A 22,397-nucleotide genomic window follows, 5' to 3' on the forward strand; every position below is an offset into this window, starting at 1 on the left:
TCACGAATCTGCAGAGATGCTGCTGAACAAGCCGCGAGCATAAAGGGACATTTACAAAAACACACTGCTGATTGTGCGTATGTCAGAGCATAGGATACCTACCCTCGTCCTCATGGATGAACAGTCCGCGTATTTATACCATTTGACGTCTTTAACATGATTTAAAAAAGCATTTTGTGAGATTTAACAACCACACCCGGCGCTGTGAGAATCGGGATTGAGGTGAGAAACATGGATACAGACACACACACACACACACACACACACACACACACACACACGGCTCTATGACATGCCGTCACTGACAGCTGCTTTGATGGTAATGCACTTAAATGTGAATTACATTTCAGTTTTTTCAAGGTTGTTTCCAGTGAAGTGTGTGTGTGTGTGTGTGTGTGTGTGTGTGGTGTGTGTGTGTGTGTTGACTGTAGCAACGCAACATCGAGCTGAGCTGCGCGGATCACATTTCAGCACAGCGGGCCTCTGCCATTAAACCAGACCACGCTTTAACACACCAAATATTCATATTTACTGTGAGAAATATAGGGCTATGCTATTTATTAAGAAGTAAAAGTCGTCTGCCCTGAAAGCAGCATTTGCAGAGCTTAGTCTCCAGATGTAATGTCCGGATAAAGAATTAAATTGCTCTGCAAAACACGTAAAAATATTTATTCGAATAACAACACAAACGTGTTACAAAAGAAGTCTGTAAACATTGTCTACATTGGCTTCGTACATTTCAATCATGAGCGGCCTTTAGTGTGAGTATTTTAACGTGTTAATCAATGACGGCTGTCAATCATTATAAGCTCTTTAAACGCAGGGAGGCTTTATCTCACTAGTGTCACTTTCCTCTAATGCAATGAGCGAGAAAAACATGTTTATTCATTTAGTACACGCTTATTTCCATTCGGAGCTGTTCAGTAATTGTCATGTAAAAGTATACGTGTGCAGATCAGTAACCAGCAGTTTTTGTACATGCATTGTCACATGACAAAACATTTTTTAATATATATTTATTTTGAAGTCATGCAATTTTCCACCACCAGTGTCATTTCCACAGCATCTTAAATGTTGTTTGTGTTTAATAGAATTTATTGGTGGAAATGACATTTTTAATGCTTTTTTTTAATGTCCTACTCAAATTTCTTATATTTAATGTATCCTATATGCACACACTTTAATATTTTCACACTTTTTGAAATGTTTAACACAATTAGGTCTTATTAGCCTCATATTTAATCTTAAGCATGCTCTTTACAGACACTTTTGTCAACTTGGTTAGTATACTAACTTTAAAAACAACCAAACTAAAAAAAGAAAATTATATTAGGGCAAAACTTGTTTGGTATGATGGAAATGATGCCACAGCTTTGGGACAGTTGTAATTCCTTTCAAATGGATAGAACAAATTTTCACACAATAAATAAGTAGTTAAAGGAATATTCTGTGTTCAATACAAGTTGAGCTCAATCGATAGCATTTGTGGCATAATGCAAAAAAAGCTCCGCAAGTAAAGACGCTGACAACCACCCCTGGAGTCATGAGTTCGAATCCAGGGTGAGCTGAGTGACTCCAGCCAGGTCTCCTAAGCAACCAAATTTGCTAGGGAGGGGAGAGTCACCTGGGGTAATTTCCTTGTGGTCGCTATAATGTGGTTCACTCTCAGTGGGGCACGTGGTGAGTTGTGCATGGATGCCGCAGTGGATGGTGTGAAGCCTCCACATGCATTATGTATCCGTGAAAATGCGCTCAAGTCACATGATAAGATGCGTGGATTGACTGTTTCAGGCGCGAGGCAACTGAGATTCGTCCTCTGCCACCCGGATTGAGGTGAGTCACTACGCCACCACGAGGACTTGGAGCACATTTGGAATTGGGCATTCCAAATTGGGGAGAAAAGGGGACAAAATCACTGTTAAAAGTTTTTACGGGAAAACAATAAATACAATTCTCAATAAGAATAAGATTTTTGCAGTACATCTTTGCCATAATATCAAATGTCTTACTAGAGAAAAAATTAATGTATGCTCTAACATAAATTATCTTCATAGAATTTATAATAAAATATTGTGGAGTTTCGATCTCTCCCCCTTAGTTCAGGACACTTCGCGCAACTCATAGAAGAGGTGCTGACCGGGCAAAAATGCCAGTTTTCGGAGTTTGTAGTTATTTACATGATCAGCTTCCTTATTATTTGAACTTTAATAAAGCTATAACGTATTAAATATAACTGCATTTAAGATGTAACACCGGGGTGTTCCTTTAAAGATGCTCAACACGCAAGTTTTACTTCAGCTGAGCAGCAGCTCCGGCTCCACAACGAGAGTGCTTCTGTATTTACTTATTTTGTATAATTCCCACATAGCGATCTACATCACCCAAAGCTTTTTGTTAAAGTTTAGAGTGCATCTGGACTGTGAGCTGTGTAATTCTTCCTCCTCTCCTCAGACAGGCGCAAGCTGCAGCGCTACTCTTGCTTGTCATCATTAGTTTAATGTGATCATCTTCCGTTAAATGAGATCAAACGACTATTTGACATTGAAAATGTTGAAAATGAAAACGTCTTTTACAAAAGTATCTGGATTAATTTGAACATAGCCTTTGCCATGGATTGTTTATTTTGAATACTGTCACAGATGAAGGATATAACAATGTTCTCTTTTGGGTATATGTTTCAGTGGGCACCCTAAGGCTCCAATGCCTGATCCAGGCTCCTGTCGTTGGCGTTAGAGGACGAGCTAGAAGCAGACCACAGACAGGATGAGTGCAGGGCTGGAGCAGACAGACATCCTGTCCACAGGCATCCTGGTCAAGGAACGATGGAAAGTAGTAAGTCTGCTCTATCTAAATCATTTCAGTCTAGGACAGCCCAATTGGAAAGATCAATTTCAGTGCTTGTCCAGGCAGATTATGCTGGTTTGGGGCTGGTCTAGATGGTGGACTAGCATCTTAAAGTAGCATATTCAGAGTATTTTTCCTATACAAAGTATTTTGTGCAACCAGTTTAAATAATCTGTCCACCATCACATAATAATGTTAAAAACTCTAGACCGATGTTAACGGCAGCTCCTAACATCCATACCAAAAATTAAGTTTCATCACACTCCTCGAAAAATTGTTCATTCATGTAACTGGACAATTAATGCTTTGCAAATGTGGGGCTCTATTTTCGTAAATGCGCAAAGCGTACTTAAGCTTGAGAGCGCTAATCCTGAGCGCAATTTTTGCACAATTCTTGTCGTCTTGTTAGCCCATGTGTATATATACCCTCTTGTTCTTTGTTTCTGTGTAGGTCCCTGATTTGTATGTAGAACATTGTTAGCCAGCATACAGCTGTTGAGTTTGTGTTTCCTTCTTTTTTGAGTAATGACCTGCTTTTTTGAGTGATTTCCTTCATCGTTGTATCCCCTTCTTTTGTTCATAATTAAAGTTCTGCATTTTGATCCTGACTATCTCACCCTTCACAAACCCTGACAGTAGAAACCAACCAGCATTATGGATCCAGCAGAACAGATCGAGCATATTTCTCAAGGGTCCACTTCTGCAGCAGAGTACTGCTTCAAAGTTTGGAATCTGGCCTCTCAATTGAACTGGAATAAGAGATCCCTCAGAGCTATGTTCTAATTTGGACTTAATGGCCCTGTGAGGAAGTTAGTCCCTATAGAGTGTGATCGTCTGTCTCTTCTGGATTTTATCATTAAAATCATAAGGGCTGACCTTCTGCCCTCTACTCTGGTGGTTCCGTAGACCCCCTCGATGGAGGCTCCTAGATCTGGTGGTTCCGGAGACCCCTTTGACAGAGGCCCCTCTGCTACTAGCTCCTGTAGTTTCGGAGACCCCCTCGACAGAGGCCCCTCTGCTACTAGTTCCTGTGGTTTCGGAGACCCCCTTGACTGAGGCCGTTCCGCTTCCCGCTCCTTCTCCAGAGACTCCTAGTGCCCTCCCTGTGGCCTTGCCCCCAGAGCCTCTTATGGCTCTGACTCCTGTGACTCCAGTCCCTGGGCCTTCTATGGCTCTGCCTCCTGTGACTCCAGTCCCTGAGCCACTTGTGGCTCCGCCTCCTGTGACTCCAGTCCCTGAGCCTCTTGTGGCTCCGCCTCCTGTGACTCCAGTCCCTGAGATTCCTGCGTCTCCACCCATTCCTTCAACTGAGCCCCTGTGGCTCCACCTCCTGTAGCTCCACCTGCTCCTTCTCCTTAGCCTTGTGTGGCTCTGCCTCCTGTGGCTATGCTTCCTTTGACTCCATTCCCTGAGATTCATGCGGCTCCTACCATTCCTTCACCTGAGCTCCCTGTGGCTCTGCCTCCTGTAGCTTCACCTACTCCTTCTCCTTAGCCTCATGTGGCACCGCCTCCTGTGGCTCTGCCCCCTGAGCCCTGGCCTCCCGCATCTCCGCCGTGGCCTCCTAACCGTTCATCTGCTTCTGAATGTCAGCCAGATTTGCCCAGATCTCTTGGTTGTCCACTGACTCCACCCGGGTCTGCTTCCATATCTTTGCCCCATGGCTCACTTAGTAAAGTCTCTTGATTCCCAGATATTTGAGATTTATTTTTCTCCTGAGCCCTGGACTGTTGTAATAGATTATTTATTTATTTTTTTATACTTTTGAGAGACTTTTATTTTGTAGTAATTTGAAATTTGTGAATCCTGACTCTCTCTCCTCTTCCCTTCACAAACCCTGACACTGTGGGTGTTAATGAAGTAATGCAAAGCACAATTTACTATTTCCCTGAGAAATAGGTCATTGCGCTAAGGTGTTTAAAAAGCAAGTCTGTTTTCAGCACAAAGTCTTAACTCCGTTCTGCATTTTGGAGATTTCACCATCAGGTGTTAATAAAGTTCATGTCTAAACTTGTTTTATGAAACCAATATTTATGAGATTTGTGTAAAACTATCTTTTAGTCATGGTTTATTTTTCAATTATTATTATTATTATACTTAAGTTTATATTTACAATTGTATTTATGATATTATTTGTATGGGGATTTTTAAAGTGATTTTTAAGTCACTGCAAAAGGAGATAGTTGAAGAGAGTAAAATGTGTGGAATTAGTATGATTTTATTTACCACTTCGTTATTTTGATTATTTTTTTTTATATCAGTGTAATTTGTATTTAGAAATATTTTTGGTTAATTTTGTTTCATGTTTCAATAAATTATTTTAATTTAAAAAATCTAAATTGACCAGTGAAGTGAAGTGTGTTCCGAAACACTCGCTGTTAAAACGCTTTCAGCCATGATTTGTATGTCGATAGATGAAAATTATAAATGACATTTATATTCTCTGTAAACTTTTATCGTATTTCATTGTTGAAAAATTATTTTGAGGGTTCTCGTAGATGGCTGTGGCTTAAAGCTATCTACAGAGCTGACTGAACAGAGGAGTAGGGCTGAAACGATTAGTCGAAGTTGAAGCAATTTTTTCATTGTCGACAAAAATTGTAATTGTCAAAGTCGTTTGATCTCATTTAACGTACCATGAGATCACATTAAACTCTGCAGTTTGTGCCTGACTGAGGAGAGGAAGAAAACTGCTCACAGAATCACTCCAAACTTTCCGACCAGCTTCAGGTGATTTAGATCTCAAAGTATGAGGGAATAATACAAAATAAGTAACAGAAGCACTCTCCTTGTGGAATAAGCGGCGCCAGAGCTGATGCTCGGCTAAAGCAAAACTTGTGTCTCGAGCGTCTTTAAAGGAAACACCCCGGCATTACAACTTGAGTGCAGTTATATTTAATCTTGAGTGCAGTTATATTTAATGAGTTATAACTTTAATAAAGTTCAAATAATAAGTAAGCTGGTCATGTAAATAGCTATAAACTCAGAAACTGGCATTCCTCTGTGCGGTCAGCGCCTCTACTATGAGTTGCGTGAAGTGTCCTGAACTAAGGGGAGAGATTGAAACTGCACCAGGCTGCACTGTCGCAGGGACGCCCATCCATCAGGCACGCACGCTTAATGCAGCTAGATTATAAAGTGATGGCTCGCAACTTATTGAATCATAATATATGTGTCACTGTTTGTTTATTATTGTGAAGAAAATTGGCAATACGCTGCGTTATTAATAAGCGAGAGTTTTTTTTTTTGTGAATTAAAGTTGGATTGAAGTGAACAGAAAAGTGAGAGTGGGTAGACTTTGCCCCATTATACACTGCAACAAAATATATTTTTGGTTTTGTTTTGGCTTGTTTTCCAATATAAATATCTAAAAATCCATTAAAACAGTGTACATTTACTTTAGCAGCTATACTGCATAAGAAAGAATTGCTATCAAAGAATGTTGAATATAATATTAAAAACACTTAATATTTTATAATGTCTAAAAATCCTTTAAAAAAGATACATTTACCTGAGAAGCAGCATATAAGATATTTAGACTTGCTTTTAGAGAATAGATCTTGAATATAAGCATATTTTATCTTTACAGCAATTGCAGAAGTATAACTAAGTGAAAAAATACACTTATTTTCACGAGTCGATCTTGAACCCGGGTCTCCTGTGATGGAGTGGTACTGACTAACCACTGAGCATTAGGTTGGTCCTAGAAAGGAAGACAAACACAGGATGTAAGATAAGTCCAAAGGTTTAATAACAAAAAATTTGAGCGTTCCAAAAGAGTCAGCTAGGCACAAGGGAAAAAACCTAAAATACAAATCTTCTGAATCCAACAAAGAAAATTTGAAAAAGGAAACATTCAAAAACTCCAACAAAGGGAAAAATCTTAGAATACAATCCACATAGTAACAGGGCAAGCAAAGAGAGCAACACTAGGGACTGAAGGGTAGCACATTCAAAAACCAAGTGAAAAACAAGGGAACTGAGGTAACTTAAATACATAGTACTAAACAAGACACAGGTGAATGCAATGACATTAAAAAATGGTAGGAAAACATGACACAAAGGGAAACAAAAAAAGTGAAATAGGGACATCGAGTGGGCAAAGTGGGAATTACAGGTAAATACATGACAGAACCCCCCACCCCCACTAGGAACAGCTCCTGACGTTCCCCACAGGACAACCCGGTCAGCGAGCACAGAACTCTCAAATTAACTCTGGAACGTAGACATCCCAATCCAACAGATACTGCAAGAATCGTTGTAACCGATGGTCAGTATCCAATGGATGGTGTAGGCCGGCTGCCCATTGATGATACAGGATGGAGGGGGAGGCCTGTCTGGGGGAGCAAAGTGAGAAAACAAAACAGGTTTTAGGAGAGACACATGAAACGTGGGGTTTATTCTTAATGACCTAGGTAGGTACAACCTGTAAGTAACTGGATTGACTTTCCTGGCAATGTGGAATGGTCAGATGAACCGTTGGGGGAATGGTCAGATGAACCGTTGGGAGAGCCATTCTCTTTGACCCAGGTGAAGGGAAGGGGCAGGTCTGCGATTTGCATTTGGCCTGTCACTGATAGATTTGCGAGGCCCGGAGAAGTTTGGACCGGGCTTTCCTCCAGGTCGACCGACACCACCTGACGAACTTCAGGGCCGAAGGGACTCCAACTTCTTCTTGCTTGGGAAATAGGGGGTGCAAATCTAAATTGGTACTCGAAGAGTGACATGCCTGTAGCAGAGGATTTTTTGAGGTTGTGGGCATACTCAGCCCATACAATGAATGATGACTAGGAGGACAGATTGCTGGCAGCCATGCACCTCAGGGTTTCTTCCAGCTCCTGGTTAACTCTCTCTGTCTGTCTGTTGGACTCCGGATGGAATCCTGAGGAGAGGCTCACTGTCGATCCCACCAGCCGACAGAAGACTTTCCAGAACCGGGAAGAGAACTGGGGTCCTCGATCAGAGACAATGTCCATGGGATGACAGGAGGCCTGTGATGAAGTCCATGGTGAGATGAGACCAGGGGCATAGAGGGATAGGAAGCGGTAGACCCTGAGGAGCACGGCGAGAGGCCTTGCTCTGGTTGCACGTGGTGCAGGCCTTAACAAACGTCTCTGTGTCTTCCTTAATCGTAGGCCACCAGAACCACCTTTGGAGGACTCCAGGATGTGACCGGAACCCGGGTGACAGGTGAGAGGAGATGCATGCGCCCACTGGAGAACTTGAGCGGACAGAGTGGGGAACGAACAGAGATCTAGGGGGCCTATTGTCCGGATCAGGTTCTTAGGCTTGAGCCTGTCTGACCACATCCACGAGCTTCCACCGCACCGGGGCCATGATCATGTTACTGGGGATGATGGACCTTACAGAATCTACTCAGACAGAAGGGGCATAGACTCAAGACAGTGCATCCGGCTTGAGATTCTTGGACCCTGGGCAGTAAGTGAGGGTAAATTCAAAGCGGTTAAAAAAAAAAAGTGACCACCTGGCCTGACGGGGATTCAGCTGCTTAGCTTGTTGTATGTACTCAAGGTTCTTGTGGTCTGTAAGAACTTGAAAATAATGAGTTACACCCTCAAGCCAAAGTCTCCACTCTTCCAAGAGTTCACCCACATTATAATTCCTTTTGGCTGATGTAAGGCGAAGAGAGAAAAAAAGCACATGTGTGAAGCTGCTCATCCTTCCCTCTTTGAGAAAGCACAGCTCCCACTCCTACATCCGAGGCATCCACTTCCACGACAAATACAACTTCAGGGTCAGGCAGAGAGAGAATGGGATAAGATGGCTGTTAAATGCAACTTCGCTGCTGTGTTTCTGTATCGCAAATCCATCGATTTGCGTGGCGATGTCGGCGTAAATAAAATGACTTGTTTGATGTACTGTAGCACTAGCTGTGTGTTTAACAGCATTTCTTGTCATGTGTTACTTTGAGATATCTTACAGGTCACCCACTACTTTAGCGGGTAGATGAGCAAAATTACTTTAGCGGGTAGAAAAACTTAGAATACAATACACGAAGTAACAGGGCAAGCAAAGAGAGCAACTTGGACTGAAGGCTAGCACTTTCAAAAACCAAGTGACAAACAAGGGAACTGAAGAAACGTAAATGCATAGTACCAAACAAGACACAGGTGAAAGCAATGACATTAAAACATGGTGGTAAAACAGGACACATAGGGAAACAAAAAAGAGAACTAGGGACATCTAGTGGGCAAAGTGGGAATTACAGGTAAATACATGACACAGTATCTCAAAGTGAGTGCACCATTTTTGTAAATATTTGATTATATCTTTTCATGTGACAATACTGAAGACATGACACTTTGCTACAATGTAAAGTAGTGAGTGTACAGCTTGTATAACAGTGTAAATTTGCTGTCCCCTCAAAATAACTCAACACACAGCCATTAATGTCTAAACCTCTGGCAACAAAAGTGAGTACACCCCAAGTCAAAATGTCCAAATTGGGCCCAAAGTGTCAATATTTTGAGTGGCCACCATTATTTTCCAGCACTGCTTTAACCCTCTTGGGCATGGAGTTCACCAGAGCTCCACAGGTTGCCACTGGTGTCCTCTTCCACACCTCCATGATGACATCACGGAGCTGGTGGATGTTAGAGACCTTGTGCTCCTCCACCTTCCGTTTGAGGATGCCCCACAGATGCTCAATAGGGTTTAGGTCTGGAGACATGTTTAGCCAGTCCATTACCTTCACCCTCAGCTTCTTCAGCAAGAGAGTGGTCATCTTGGAGGTGTGTTTGGGGTTGTTATCATGCTGGAATATTGCCTTGCGGCCCAGTCTCTGAAGGGATTGGATCATGCTCTGCTTCAGTATGTCACAGTATGTTGGCATTCATGATTCCCTCAATGAACTGTTGCTCCCCAGTGCCGGCAGCACTCATGCAGCCCCAGACCAAGACACTCCCACCACCATGCTTAACTGTAGGCAAGACAAACTTGTCTTTGTACTCCTCACCTGGTTGCCGCCACACACGCTTGATTCCATCTGAACCAAATAAGTTTATCTTGGTCTTATCAGACCACAGGACATGGTTCCAGTAATCCATGTCCTTAGTGTGCTTGTCTTCAGCAAACTGTTTGCGGGCTTTCTTGTGCATCATCTTTAGAAGAGGCTTTCTTCAGGGACGAAAGCCATGCAGACCAATTTGATGCAGTGTGCGGTGTATGGTCTGAGCACTGACGGGCTAACCCCCACCCCTTCAACCTCTGCAGCAATGCTGTTAGCACTCATACATCTATTTCCCAAAGACAATCTCTGGATATGACACTGAGCATGTGCAATCAACTTCTGTGGTTGACCATGGCAAGGCCTGTTCTGAGTGGAACCTGTCCTGTTAAACTGCTGTATGGTCTCGGCCCGTGCTACAGCTCAGTGTCAAGGTCTTGGCAATCTTCTTATAGCCTAGGCCATCTTTTTGTAGAGCAAAAATTCTTTTTTCAGATTCTCTGAGAGTTCTTTGCCATGAGGTGCCATGTTGAACTTCCAGTGACCAGTATGAGGGAGTGTGAGAGCGATGACACCAAATTTAACACACCTGCTCCCCATTCACACCTGAGACCTTGTAACACTAACGAGTCACATGACACCGGGGAGGGAAAATGGCTAATTGGGCCCAATTTGGACATTTTCACTTAGGGGTGTACTCACTTTTGTTGCCACCAAGCTGTACACTCGCCACTTTACATTGTAGCAAAGTGTCATTTCTTCAGTGTTGTCACATGAAAAGATATAATCAAATATTTACAAAACTGTGAGGGGTATACTCACTTTTGTGAGATACTGTATACACTTATATTTAAGATACATTCTCTTAAAGCAAGTCTGAATATCTTATATGTTGCTTCTCAAGTAAATGTATCTTGTTTTAAGGATTTTTAAACTATTATTAATGGTAATTGCTTTGAAAAGTAATAGCACAACTCTCCTTAATGAGTGGTACAATTTGAGTTTTCATTCATGTTCACAGCACTAACAATGCGGGACGTGCTGTGTCGAAGATTAATACTTGGGGTTTGGGATTTACATAAACTTCTAACCCAAGGTATTAGCGATAGTCATAGTGATGCAAATAAGCAACAAAATCTACACATACTGGATGCAACTCTGAAATTCAGTTGGTTTTCACTTCACAGATGAAAAAAATTGGTGGTGGCGGCTTTGGCGAGATCTACGAGGCACTGGACCTTATGGACCGGACTAGCGTGGCACTGAAAGCAGAGTCAGCCCAACAACCCAAACAGGTCCTGAAGATGGAAGTGGCAGTGCTGAAGAAACTTCAAGGCAAGTTCTTAAGTAGAGCAGATAAACTGTTTATAAGTTCCTGATTGCTTGCAAACATGGTCACTAGTGTTTGGAAGTAACTTAAAATAATAAACCAGTAATAATGCTACTAATTTACCTTAGCATTTTTCAGTACCATGACAGTAGCCAAGCTGTTTACAAAAAAGTGTAGCTTTTCCAGTAAGAGACTATTTGTCCAGCAAGTAGTGGTGTAGTCTTGAAACATTACATTGCATATTTGTATGTGACATTGCATTGCGTACAAAACCCTTCAACAGAGACAGCTGCTCCCAAGTTTCAGCAAATTGATTTGCTTTAGTTTAAAGAAATCTAGTTATCACTTTAAGGCTGTCAAATAAAACTTTAAAATTGAAATATTCATTGAATTTAAAGGTGCACTCAGTAAGAGTTTAGTTGGCTCTTACTCGTCCCATCGGTCCCTGTAGTACTTGTGGTTTTGGACTGGGATTTTGTTTATTAAACACTGCCACTTTACACTGAAGATGGTTGTTTTATGTACTCGATGAGGGAATATGCAAAAGAGAGAATATGCATAGAGTTTTAATTGACCAAACAGCTCTTCGCACTGTAAGAATCTGTTGTTAAGTTTGAAACCAAACTGTGTCTTCTTTTGTATTGGGCAAAATTACAAGTACAAAAGCAAAAGTAGTGCCCTGCAATGACATTGTCATTATCCTCTTTCTATCCCTTTACAGACTTCCTCCATTATATCATCAACCTCTTCACTCTGCTTATGAAAAAATCAGTGCAGTTGTATAGTGATGGTGGTAATATGGCTGTATGATAGAACAGGATGGTTTTATCTCTTCCTGAGGGAAAAGCCTGTAACTGTAGAGCTTTGTAAACAAAACAGACCCTCACTAGCAGTGGCGCACACATGACTAGGGCTGGACAATAATGATCGACAATATCCAGAAATGGCAAAGCCATGGATCTGGAAGACACCAGATATATAAAATGGTAGCCCAGTGTGTTAAATATTAAATAGGAGCCCAGTGTTTAAAAAAAAAAATGTGACGAGGCTTAAGCCAGCTCCTTATTTGCAGATATGCAGGTAATTCATAAGCGGGTAATTTTGCTCATCTACCCGCTAAAGTAGTGGGTAAGATATCTCAGAGTAACACATGACAAGAAATGTTGTTAATGTTATTTACGCCGACATCGCCACACAAATCAGTGGATTTGCGATGCAGAAACACAGCAGCGAAGTTGCATTTAACAGCCATCTTATCCCAGATGACACGGAGCATGACACTGAGCAAGATGCTCGTAAGTAACAAAAACAAGCTTATTCAAAATCTGACAATGTAAGAAACCCATGATTACATGAGATTTATTATTCTCTGGTTTTGCAGTCGAAATATAAATGGGTATGAGCATAACACTTGCGCACATGTTCAAGTAGGTAAGTAAGTAATACTAAGATAAGTAGGTAATAATGCTATTAAAGTTTACATGCAAAGTGAAACAAGAAAAAGGCCAAAAAAATTACATGAGCCGATTGGTTTTTGCTTAAGCCGGAAAATAATATTGGATTATATACATGTATCGTAAAACTTGCTACAGTCACTTTAACTTGATTACAAGGGCCTTTAAGACACTACGGCACAATGTTCTATAAAGCCGCTTTGAAACATGTATCATGAGAAGTGATATTCAAATATAAATGACTTGAGTGTAGACAACCAATTCTTTCTCAAGAAAAACATGAAAATTGTGAGTTCATATTAGTTTTTCTCATTACAATCAAACAGAATATTTGTAGATCTATTGTTTAAGTTACTTTATTATGGAGCTTTGCTTTTTGTTGCCAATGTCAGACACCGTTGTGTTATTTATGATTTAAAAGACGTTTAGACATAAGTTTGAGAGAAATATTTGTGGGTGCTGTTTTTTATTTATTTAATCATATCGTGAGGTTTTGTATTGTATCATGAAATTTGTGTATCATTACATTTTTGCAAAAATAATGTTGTCCATGAAATTGCTGCAAATTACTTCTCAGGAGGTGCTTGAAGTTTAGTTTGCGTTATTTCCAAGGAGCAGTTCGCACTTAACATGCATTGTGAATGCAACTCTGCAGGTTTACTCATATACTATATCTTTGTATTAAAGAAACAAAGATGAAAGTGATTAAATCATAAAATAATACAAGACCATGTTCAACTTGAACCTAAAATTGAGTTCCATTTTCGTTTCTTTAGGCAGCATTTACACAAAATGCTATACAAACACAAATTCGATAAGAACACACATATGGCAGCATTATTTGGGTAACGCATGGGAATTTATTAGGCTTACACTTAATAGGAAACTTTGTTGAAATGTATCATTTCAGATAGAGCAGGAATGGATTTACTTTATATTGCAATTATTATTATTATCTTTACATTTATATGTCTTTAGTTCATCATTTGTAGGCAATTAGTCATTTTCCCACTTGTTGTTGTAGATGGATACTTGCGTGATGGCAAATGGGGCTGTTGGGGACTGTAAATGTTTGGATTTGGGAAGGTGGTTACATAAGATTTTTTGAATCACTTTATGTTAATTGATTTTATTAAGTGCAATATGAATTTAGACATATCTTTTGTTTTGTTTCAATAAATGAATTTCATTTCTAAAGCTAAATCAATAAAACTAAATTATTCACCTACCCTAGGCGGGGTCTTGACGATGTAATCGGAATTCACAATAATTATTTCTATAAAATGTAGTGAAAATATTTTTTGCATATCGCCCAGCCCTACACATGATGTTTAAAGCAGTGATTACAACTCTTACTTTTGTTTTGTCAAAAAGTACTGTGGTATTGACAGTTTCATTGACATTTAACATGTTGTTTGGACATGGTACCATGGTAATACCGTAGTATTCATTGAAGTAACGTGCATACCTTGGTATTTGATTATGATAATCATTACCACGGTATGTATTATTTTACCATGCTAATACCATTACTGTACATTGGTAACACCAAAAATAAAAAATGTTGTTAGGGGAATGACAATGACTAGCAAGTCATGTGAAATTATGTAAAGGACATTACTCTTAAAATTGATTAATCAAAGGGAAGATTGGATACATTTAAGGAAGAGGAATATAGTATAGAATTTAGGAAGAGAGTGGGGGAGTCTGTCCGGGGCTATAGGGTGTGTATGGGAAGAAGACAGGAGAGTAGATCAGAGTGGAATATGGCTGAAGCCGGTTTGATCTGCTACTACAGCTCAAGAGAGTCCCAAGAGAGTATACGTAGATGCACTCACTCCATAAATCTCTTCCACCTCCGGACAAACTTACTGTTTATTATCAATCATTTAAAGGGGCCATAGTCTACACTTTTGTAGCATTTTTGTAAATTTGAGCTTACATCTATTTTGGTATGTGTATATTTTTTGTATATTTTTGTTCTTGTATATTTTTTGTATATTTTTGTTCTTGTGTATATAAAAGTATATTGATAAATAGTCCAATAAAGTGCTCTGTATTCACTTTCAGGAAAAGATCACGTTTGCCGATTTGTGGGATGTGGCCGCAATGATCGCTTCAATTATGTTGTCATGGAGCTTCAGGTAATCATCTTATTTACCATTAATGTCTTTTACTTTATGTCTCTAATATTAGAGTGGATTTTAATGATCTAGTACACTGAATATTTCTATTTAATATGAGAGTATAGTTACATGTACAGAAATCTATTCAAATGAAATATTGACAATGCCGACTTAAAAGAAATGACACCACTGTCATAGCACTGTAAACAAACTTTAGCAATTAAATTAGTGTTACTTAGTGTCAGGATCGTATTTTTTACAAACACATTTTCGCATTAAAAATGTATAAGCCACATATAGGGGTGGTTAAAAATAAGATTTTCAGATGCATCGCGATCTTCATTTGAACTATCTGGATATCAATAGTTAGAATCAAATCAGGAAATCTGTATCTATAACCCAGCCCTAGCCACATAATATAAGCAAATATTCAAAACATGCATTAAGTAAGTTTACCATAACTTATTTACAATAACTCTTCATTATGCATTATGATATGAATTTTTGATTAATTTGGGTTTGCAACTGTGATACATTCATTTATGGCTGTTTTTTAAACCTACCTTTCTATATTTGCAGCCCTAATTGTTTATTGTTTTCATTTTGGCTCTTTCAGGGCCGTAATTTAGCGGAACTGAGGAGGAGTATGAACCGCGGTACTTTCACAGTCAGTACTACACTCAGACTGGGCCTGCAGATCCTGGAAGCCATCGAGAGCATCCACTCTGTGGGCTTTTTACACCGTGACATCAAGCCGGTGAGAAGTCTCTTATACAGTGGTTTAAACTTTTAGCTACATATCAAAACAACAGAGTTTAACAGTGACTGACTACATTTCAACAAATATAGACAAAATAAAAAGGTTAAAAAAATATATCTTGGTCAATTTTTATCAAAAGTGCTCATGTAAAAGCTCCTCATTGTAATGTATGGCTTGTCAAATCTGTCTTTAGTCCAATTTTGCTATGGGCCGATTCCCCAGCACATGTCGGACCTGCTACATGTTAGATTTTGGTTTGGCACGCCAATTTACTAATTCATGCCAAGAAGTCAGACCGGTCAGTATCAATACTCTTTTATGCTGTGTTTGTCTGTGTGTGGGCATATAAACTTGTATTTGTTAATCTGATGTTCATGTGTAACTTGGTGTTTCTTCTCTCTCTTAGCCCCGTCCTGTTGCGGGGTTTAGGGGTACAGTACGATATGCCTCAGTCAATGCTCATAAAAACAAGGTTAGGCTCCCTCATCCCTCATTATATTTTTCCAGCACAGTCTGTTTTGTCTTTAATTTGTTCATTATCCAGATGATTTAGGTCTGATTAGATTTGTTTTGGTCATAATGTTACAGGAAATGGGAAGACATGACGACTTATGGTCTTTGTACTACATGCTGGTGGAGTTCTTGGTCGGACAACTACCCTGGAGAAAGATAAAAGACAAGGTGCTGATCAGGCTAGAGGAATAAATGTTATGAAAAGCATTTTCCTGTCTGTTGGAAAATAATGATCATTTTTGTATTTATTAACTAGGAGCAAGTAGGGAAGTTAAAAGAGACGTACGATCATCGTCTCATGTTGAAGCAACTGCCTCCAGATTTCAATGTCTTTCTGGACCACATCAGCAATCTGGACTACTTTACCAAACCAGACTATCAGGTAAAGGTTCTGTTCTTTGTGCCTTGCATTTGAGTTATTTTTGTTTGTGAATAAATATATATATATATATATATATATATATATATATATATATATATATATATATATATATATATATATTATAATAGTAGTTATTGGTTAACCTGACTTGATTATTGCATATCTCCCCATTGTAGCTATTGAGGACCGTTTTTGAGAATAGCATGAGGACATATAATGTAGTAGAGAATGACCCGTATGACTGGGAAAGGATGAGCTCAGATAGTTCGCTGATGATCACTACTACGACAAACACCCCACAGCACCACACACGCTTTACGCCAGCTCATATGGGGTAAATCAGAGTGAATACTTACGTTTGTTTGTTGTACTTAAAGTAGAAACATCTGCCATTCGGTAGTAGTTGGATCAGGATGAAGCGTTCTACTGTTTTCTGTTGTATTGCAGAATTGCAAATGCCTCCTTGATTCCTGGAGATCTTCTGAAGGAGAACACCGATGAAGTTCTGCAGGATGAGCAGCTTAGTGATGGGGACAATGCCCAGCCAGAGGACATTCCTGGATCTCCCAACCATCCTCACAGGAACCAGGAGACTGATGTCTGGGAGGACCTGGACCGTAACCGCAATAGAATCTGTCCTGCTGTCTGGAAGGTACCAGAACGATGTAGCAAGTGTTAACTTATTTATAAATATCTTTGTTCATTGTGTTGGTTGTCGTATTTTAAATGGTCTTTTCCTTCTAGATTGGCACAGAGGAGGAGCATAGTAACCAAGGCAATCAGAGCCCTCATGCTGGGCCAAGCATGGGTTCTCCAGTGCGAGTACGATCAGAGGTGGTGCCCTCAGATAGAGAAACTCCTCTTTTGAGGAAACTGCGCAACATCCACAGTTTTGAGCTAGAGAAGAGATTAACTTTGGAGCCTAAACCTAACACGGAGCGCTTTGTGGAGGCCTGGTTAGTCTCTTCATAATCCCAATGCACAGCATTGTCTTTGTATTTGTATTATTAGTGTATATGTATGTTCTGCAGCCTTTTAATCTGTTTTCAAAACTGTTTCTGTAAACAGTACTGGTTTGCAGCCATCTGGTCCAATGAAGGAAGGGGATTGTGATGGTTTCCCTGGTTTAGCCATGTCCAAGGCAAGTCACACTGAGCGTGTTTGGCACTATGATGAGGAGTTCCGTTCTGGTGGTGGCTCACCCAAGCCTGCCTCCCCAGGCTACCTTGAGCAGGGCGATGATGCTGCTAACAGCGGCTTTGTTGCTCTAAACCTGAGCTCAGGGCTTCAAGATGTTGAATTGTGTGATTGGGTGATGGTAGAGAAGGGTTCTGACCTACAGGACTTCAGAGAGATGGCAGGAAGTAGCCCTGGTTGTGAGGCCAAACTCACTAGTAGCCCATCAGATGAGTGTGAAGAGGAGCCAGAGATTTTGCAGCCAATGGATGAATCACCGGATAAAGAATTCACTCCTAATCCAATACAAGGAGACCCTCCCACAGCTCTGCATATTATGCAGGGCCCCAAAAGAATGGACCAGTTGGAGCTGATTGTGCCCCCTACTGCTGGTGATCCACCTGTTACCCCCACCAGTCCTGGTGAGGCACTGGCTGAAGGAGCACTCACACAGGTAACTACCTATACCTCTGAAAACAATTGTGTTCACTATCGCTCCTATGTCTAGTCATAACCAAAATTGGACATCACAAAGATTTTCCAGTGGATTGTTGATTTACGTTAACATTCCCCAGTAACGCCTAAAACAAATTTGTCGACAAAGACGCCAAACAAGAAGTTGGGCTGTACCAAGGCTATTGAAAACAAAATGTGTGTATCTTTGACATGCCCTGATGGTACCAGATGGTTTAGTGACAGTGCCACCTACTGGTCAAAGTTTAGTTTTATCCTCTCCAAATCTGGGGCAATTTTGGGCTACAATCTGCAATTATTCACTCAAATTGAAAAGCTCTCCATTCACATACACTGTGAACTAATTGTCAAAAATGTGTCAAATTTTTCAGAAAATCCCCACAAATAAAAAAAGATTTGAAGAGGTTAAATCTGATCATAATCATTGAAAAAATGGCCTAAAGCCATACTATTTCTTTGATATTTTGAATCATGCTAAGTAAAATGTTGGTTATGCTTGTCCCTGTAATAGTTTTTATCCATGCATGCGCTGATTATGCACGTGTTTAGACTGCACCCACGGACATGGATTAACATTTGTTTTAATTAACTTATTTTTAAAATATAAATGGTATCATTGTTTTTTTTTTTTTTTTGTTTTTTACTAAAACGTGACTCCAGAAAATTTCCTTCAAGCTACTCTGTTCAGGATGTCTTAAACAAAGCTAACACTTCTCATGCCACACACACACAGTAGTGTCAATAGAATAAAGGTGGTCTCTGAGGGCTGTTCACCGTAATGAGATACAGAAAGCTCACCCTCTGTCTGTGTGATGAAAGCTTACATTAGTATGAGTTAAGCTGATCCTGGTATCTGAGCTCTTGTATCCTTATTGTCCAGGTCAAGATACTGCATGTGCACGTATTTGTCCGTAGATCCTGTGTGCAAAAAATGTATTTGTTGGTTTTGAGAACAGCACACTTGGCTTTACTTGAAGATCTTGCTGCATGTGCTCACTTGCAGAGTGTATTTTTATAGGCTGTTAAGGAGAGGTTGTGTAGAAAGCACTTACAGTAAATGGAGATGGTCAGGTCATGTTTTATTCAAATTATTAACTGTGGTTACACACTCCCTTATTTAGAATCATTTAGATTCATCAACATTAGAACTAGGGTAAGAACAAATTTATACGCATATGCACCTGTTGTGAATCCGGTAGAATCTTTTTTGTGAGAAGCTTTCCTGCTTACATACAGGTAAGTACACAACTTGTACACCATTATTAGTGAATGAGATTGTCTGAGGGAGGAGTGTTGAAATGTCACCACACCTGGCTTATTTTATAAGTGTGCAGCCTACATAAGCACATTACTGACCTTTAAAATGTGATGTTAATGCTGAGGTCTCTAAAGAATGTTGCTGCAATTTACAGAATCTGCATTCTTCCCATTTAGATTAGTTCTGCTGAATACAACCCTTTTCTGATGTACCCATCTGCCTATTATTCCTTGATTACCTCTTTTTCTATCTTTCTGCCAATTTTAATCTTTTTACTATTATTTTTCTTACTCTCTCCTCCATCTTTACTACTCATTCACCTACCCTAACTTGCCTGATGCACCTCACTAAACTCTCCTCACCACCCTTTCACCATTCTTCACCTCCCTTTTCTAGCTGCCCACCTCTCCTGCCTCCCAACCTGAAGAATTTGTAGCAAGGACGTGCAGCCCCCTGCACCTGCGCTCCCCCAGCCCACACACCCTCCTGGCCACCCTGTCGGACCCCCTGCACCAGCGCACCCCACCTGAGATGCGCCGCAGCCAGTCTGCAGACCATCCAAACCACCCTTCCTCTTCCACCTCCTCGTGCCACGCATCACTTCCACTACCTTCCCAGCCTGTTGCTACCCATTCGCCTGGGCGTCGGAAACTTCCTGCCATTCCAGCAGCAGCCGCAAATGCAAAGTTTCCTTCAGTCATACGAATCACTCGTGCTCAGCTTCAGCAGGTGAATAGCCACTCCCTGTGCTCCCCATAACTCTGCCCTCTCCTAACAGACCCCACCTACCAAATGTGTCTTCTCTCCACACACATTTCCTGCTACATTCTGGATGTCTTTGTGGTATTACCTCTCGTTATTGTGTTTTGATTCCTCTGAATTTGTGATTAACCACCTCTTATCATTTTTACTTTTCCTCCAAGGTGAATAAAGCCATTGTCTCACTAGCCTCTCACTAGCTAAAATCTTGCCTCCATTGTAGGAGGTCTTTCACAATAATAGATATAAAATGGAAGAGCGATGACTGATTAAATCACTGTCACTGATATATTCTCTTATTCCCTGTCATGGATTGCAACGCCCCATTCTGGCACCAAATCAATGTGAAGCTTGACCAGAAGCACCGTGCAAACCTAAACCATAGTATAGAGCCCAGTCACCTGTAAGTGGGGGGGTGGGGGGGGGGTATTAGAACAGCAAATCCAATTTTGCAATTTGTACCCTCAGTTTATAAACCATGCTCACAGCTTTGTAAACCACACCCTCAATTATGCAAATTTGTAAACTGTAGCCATGATTTCACAATTCGTACATGGTTCGTACATGGTTTTGCAAGCTGTACTGTAAAACTGTCAAAAATAATGTAAAGAAAATGTAAAGCCCCATTTACATACCACATAAAAATGTATCCTACTTGGTTTTAAAGAATGAATGGAGGCGTATGCTTCTGGGCCGTTTACAGAGTGACTTGGTTATCATGGAAACGCTTAATATGTTTTGTATAGCTGTGCAGGGGGAAAATTTTGTTTTATTAAAAGTATGCGTGTATTCCTGGCTCTAGAAATTCTCATATTCTCCCTTGAATATTGCAAATGAGATTATGACGCACATCATTATCACCATATTATGGAAAATCTCTTTAAGCATGCAGCTAAGGCAAATTGCAATATTAAACTTAATACTAATCCACAATAAAACAATATACAATAAGATTGGTTAAGCACATACATGGGATCTTGTGCTTGTGTGAAGAGTCGGCACAGATTTCCAAAATGAGTGAGTGGCTACAAATCTGTGAATACAGTTTGCAAAACCATGGGTACGGATTGTGAAGTCATGAGTGTGGTTTACGAATCGGAGAGAACAGATTGGTAAATTGAGGACATGATTTTTAAAGCCATGGACACAATTTGTTAAAACGAGAGAACCGTTTACAAATATGTAAGCATGGTTTATAAGCTGAGGGTACGAATTTCAAAATTGTAGGCATAGATTTGCGGTTCTTGTTTTATTTCTTTCTCTTATGGGTGACTTAAGTATAGTTTAGTGAAAAAGAAAAATCATGTTTGGTGTGAAAACTGTTTGTGTGTGACTGTGTCAGAGCGCATGTGCGAAACAAGATACATTTAAAAAATATAAAAATTAATTTAGCCTATATTCATTCTCTCTCTCATCTGTGTATATATATATATATATATATTTTTTATTTTTTTTTCATTAATTACAAACCGATCCAAAGTTATACTTGGAAAAACTGACCCGAACATGGGCCAAAACCCGAACATTTGTTGGATCTCATCAGGCAGCAGACTTCTAATTTTGTATTTCTGTCATTTAAGTTTAAGCAAACCCAAGAAAAAGACATGGTTACTCAGTCACCATGGCATTGCAATTTGTGCATTTACATTTGGAGAGGAAACAGTTTGGATCAGATCTGAGGAGAATCAGAGCTGTTTCATAGTGAGAAAAAGCTTTTTGGTCCTGCTAAGGCCAAATGAGTCCACTTCACTGAATGCCAGAGATGATATTAAGCATTTTAGATGTTGTTGGAGTTGACCAGTGTCAATAATTTAGCAGGGAGTGGTGGGGCTGCGCATCCAGTGTGAGATGTGGCCGTGCGCACTAACTCCCTCTGATTCTCAAATGAGTATGTAAATGACATGTACGAGTGAAAATCAGCAAGTCAACTTAAATTCAGTGGGAAGTCATCTTAAAACTTTTTAAAATAATTACTTGTAGATTATTGTCAAGTTATTTTTATTTGTATAGCGCTTTTCACAACACGCATCGTTTCAAAGCAGCTTTACAGGAAATCATGCATTAACAAAAACTAAAAAAATTCAACTGTAATATCTATATTGTCTTACAGTGATCGTTGTGTAGTTTGATTAAATATGATTGTAAAATGTGTATAGAAATGAAATAATAATTGTATTTAGAACCCCTGTGAAAAAGCTGAAGGCGACTGTGGCAGGGAACACAAAACTCCATAAAATGTTGGTTAATGGAGAAAAATAACCTTGGCTTACATTTTCTCTTTACTATCATCAGGATGCTGCATGTGATTTGTCGAAGAGACGTTTATATCTGCGTGTGTGTGTGTGTGTGTGTGT

The 22,397-nt window shown here is 40.0% G+C and overlaps 1 protein-coding gene across 2 annotated transcripts in view; it reads left to right on the top strand.

Annotated features, from left to right (window-relative positions):
• Window positions 1-7: 7 nt before the first annotated feature.
• ttbk2a (tau tubulin kinase 2a) overlaps window positions 8-22,397 on the top strand; it is a 29,201-nt gene continuing 6,811 nt past the window's right edge. The window contains exons 1-14 of one of the 2 annotated variants that reach the window (XM_052145809.1): window positions 8-222; window positions 2,682-2,832; window positions 10,999-11,146; window positions 14,666-14,739; window positions 15,338-15,478; window positions 15,675-15,779; window positions 15,888-15,953; window positions 16,070-16,162; window positions 16,251-16,376; window positions 16,553-16,710; window positions 16,824-17,028; window positions 17,121-17,332; window positions 17,445-18,006; window positions 19,681-20,013. In XM_052145809.1, coding sequence (XP_052001769.1) covers window positions 2,764-2,832; window positions 10,999-11,146; window positions 14,666-14,739; window positions 15,338-15,478; window positions 15,675-15,779; window positions 15,888-15,953; window positions 16,070-16,162; window positions 16,251-16,376; window positions 16,553-16,710; window positions 16,824-17,028; window positions 17,121-17,332; window positions 17,445-18,006; window positions 19,681-20,013 — 2,292 coding nt within the window. In that variant the 5' untranslated portion in view covers window positions 8-222; window positions 2,682-2,763. The remainder of the gene's footprint in view (window positions 223-2,681; window positions 2,833-10,998; window positions 11,147-14,665; window positions 14,740-15,337; window positions 15,479-15,674; window positions 15,780-15,887; window positions 15,954-16,069; window positions 16,163-16,250; window positions 16,377-16,552; window positions 16,711-16,823; window positions 17,029-17,120; window positions 17,333-17,444; window positions 18,007-19,680; window positions 20,014-22,397) is intronic. The other variant, XM_052145810.1, reaches the window with a different exon arrangement.

Source organism: Xyrauchen texanus, chromosome 16, assembly GCF_025860055.1.
Source record: "Xyrauchen texanus isolate HMW12.3.18 chromosome 16, RBS_HiC_50CHRs, whole genome shotgun sequence".
Taxonomy (NCBI): domain Eukaryota; kingdom Metazoa; phylum Chordata; class Actinopteri; order Cypriniformes; family Catostomidae; genus Xyrauchen; species Xyrauchen texanus.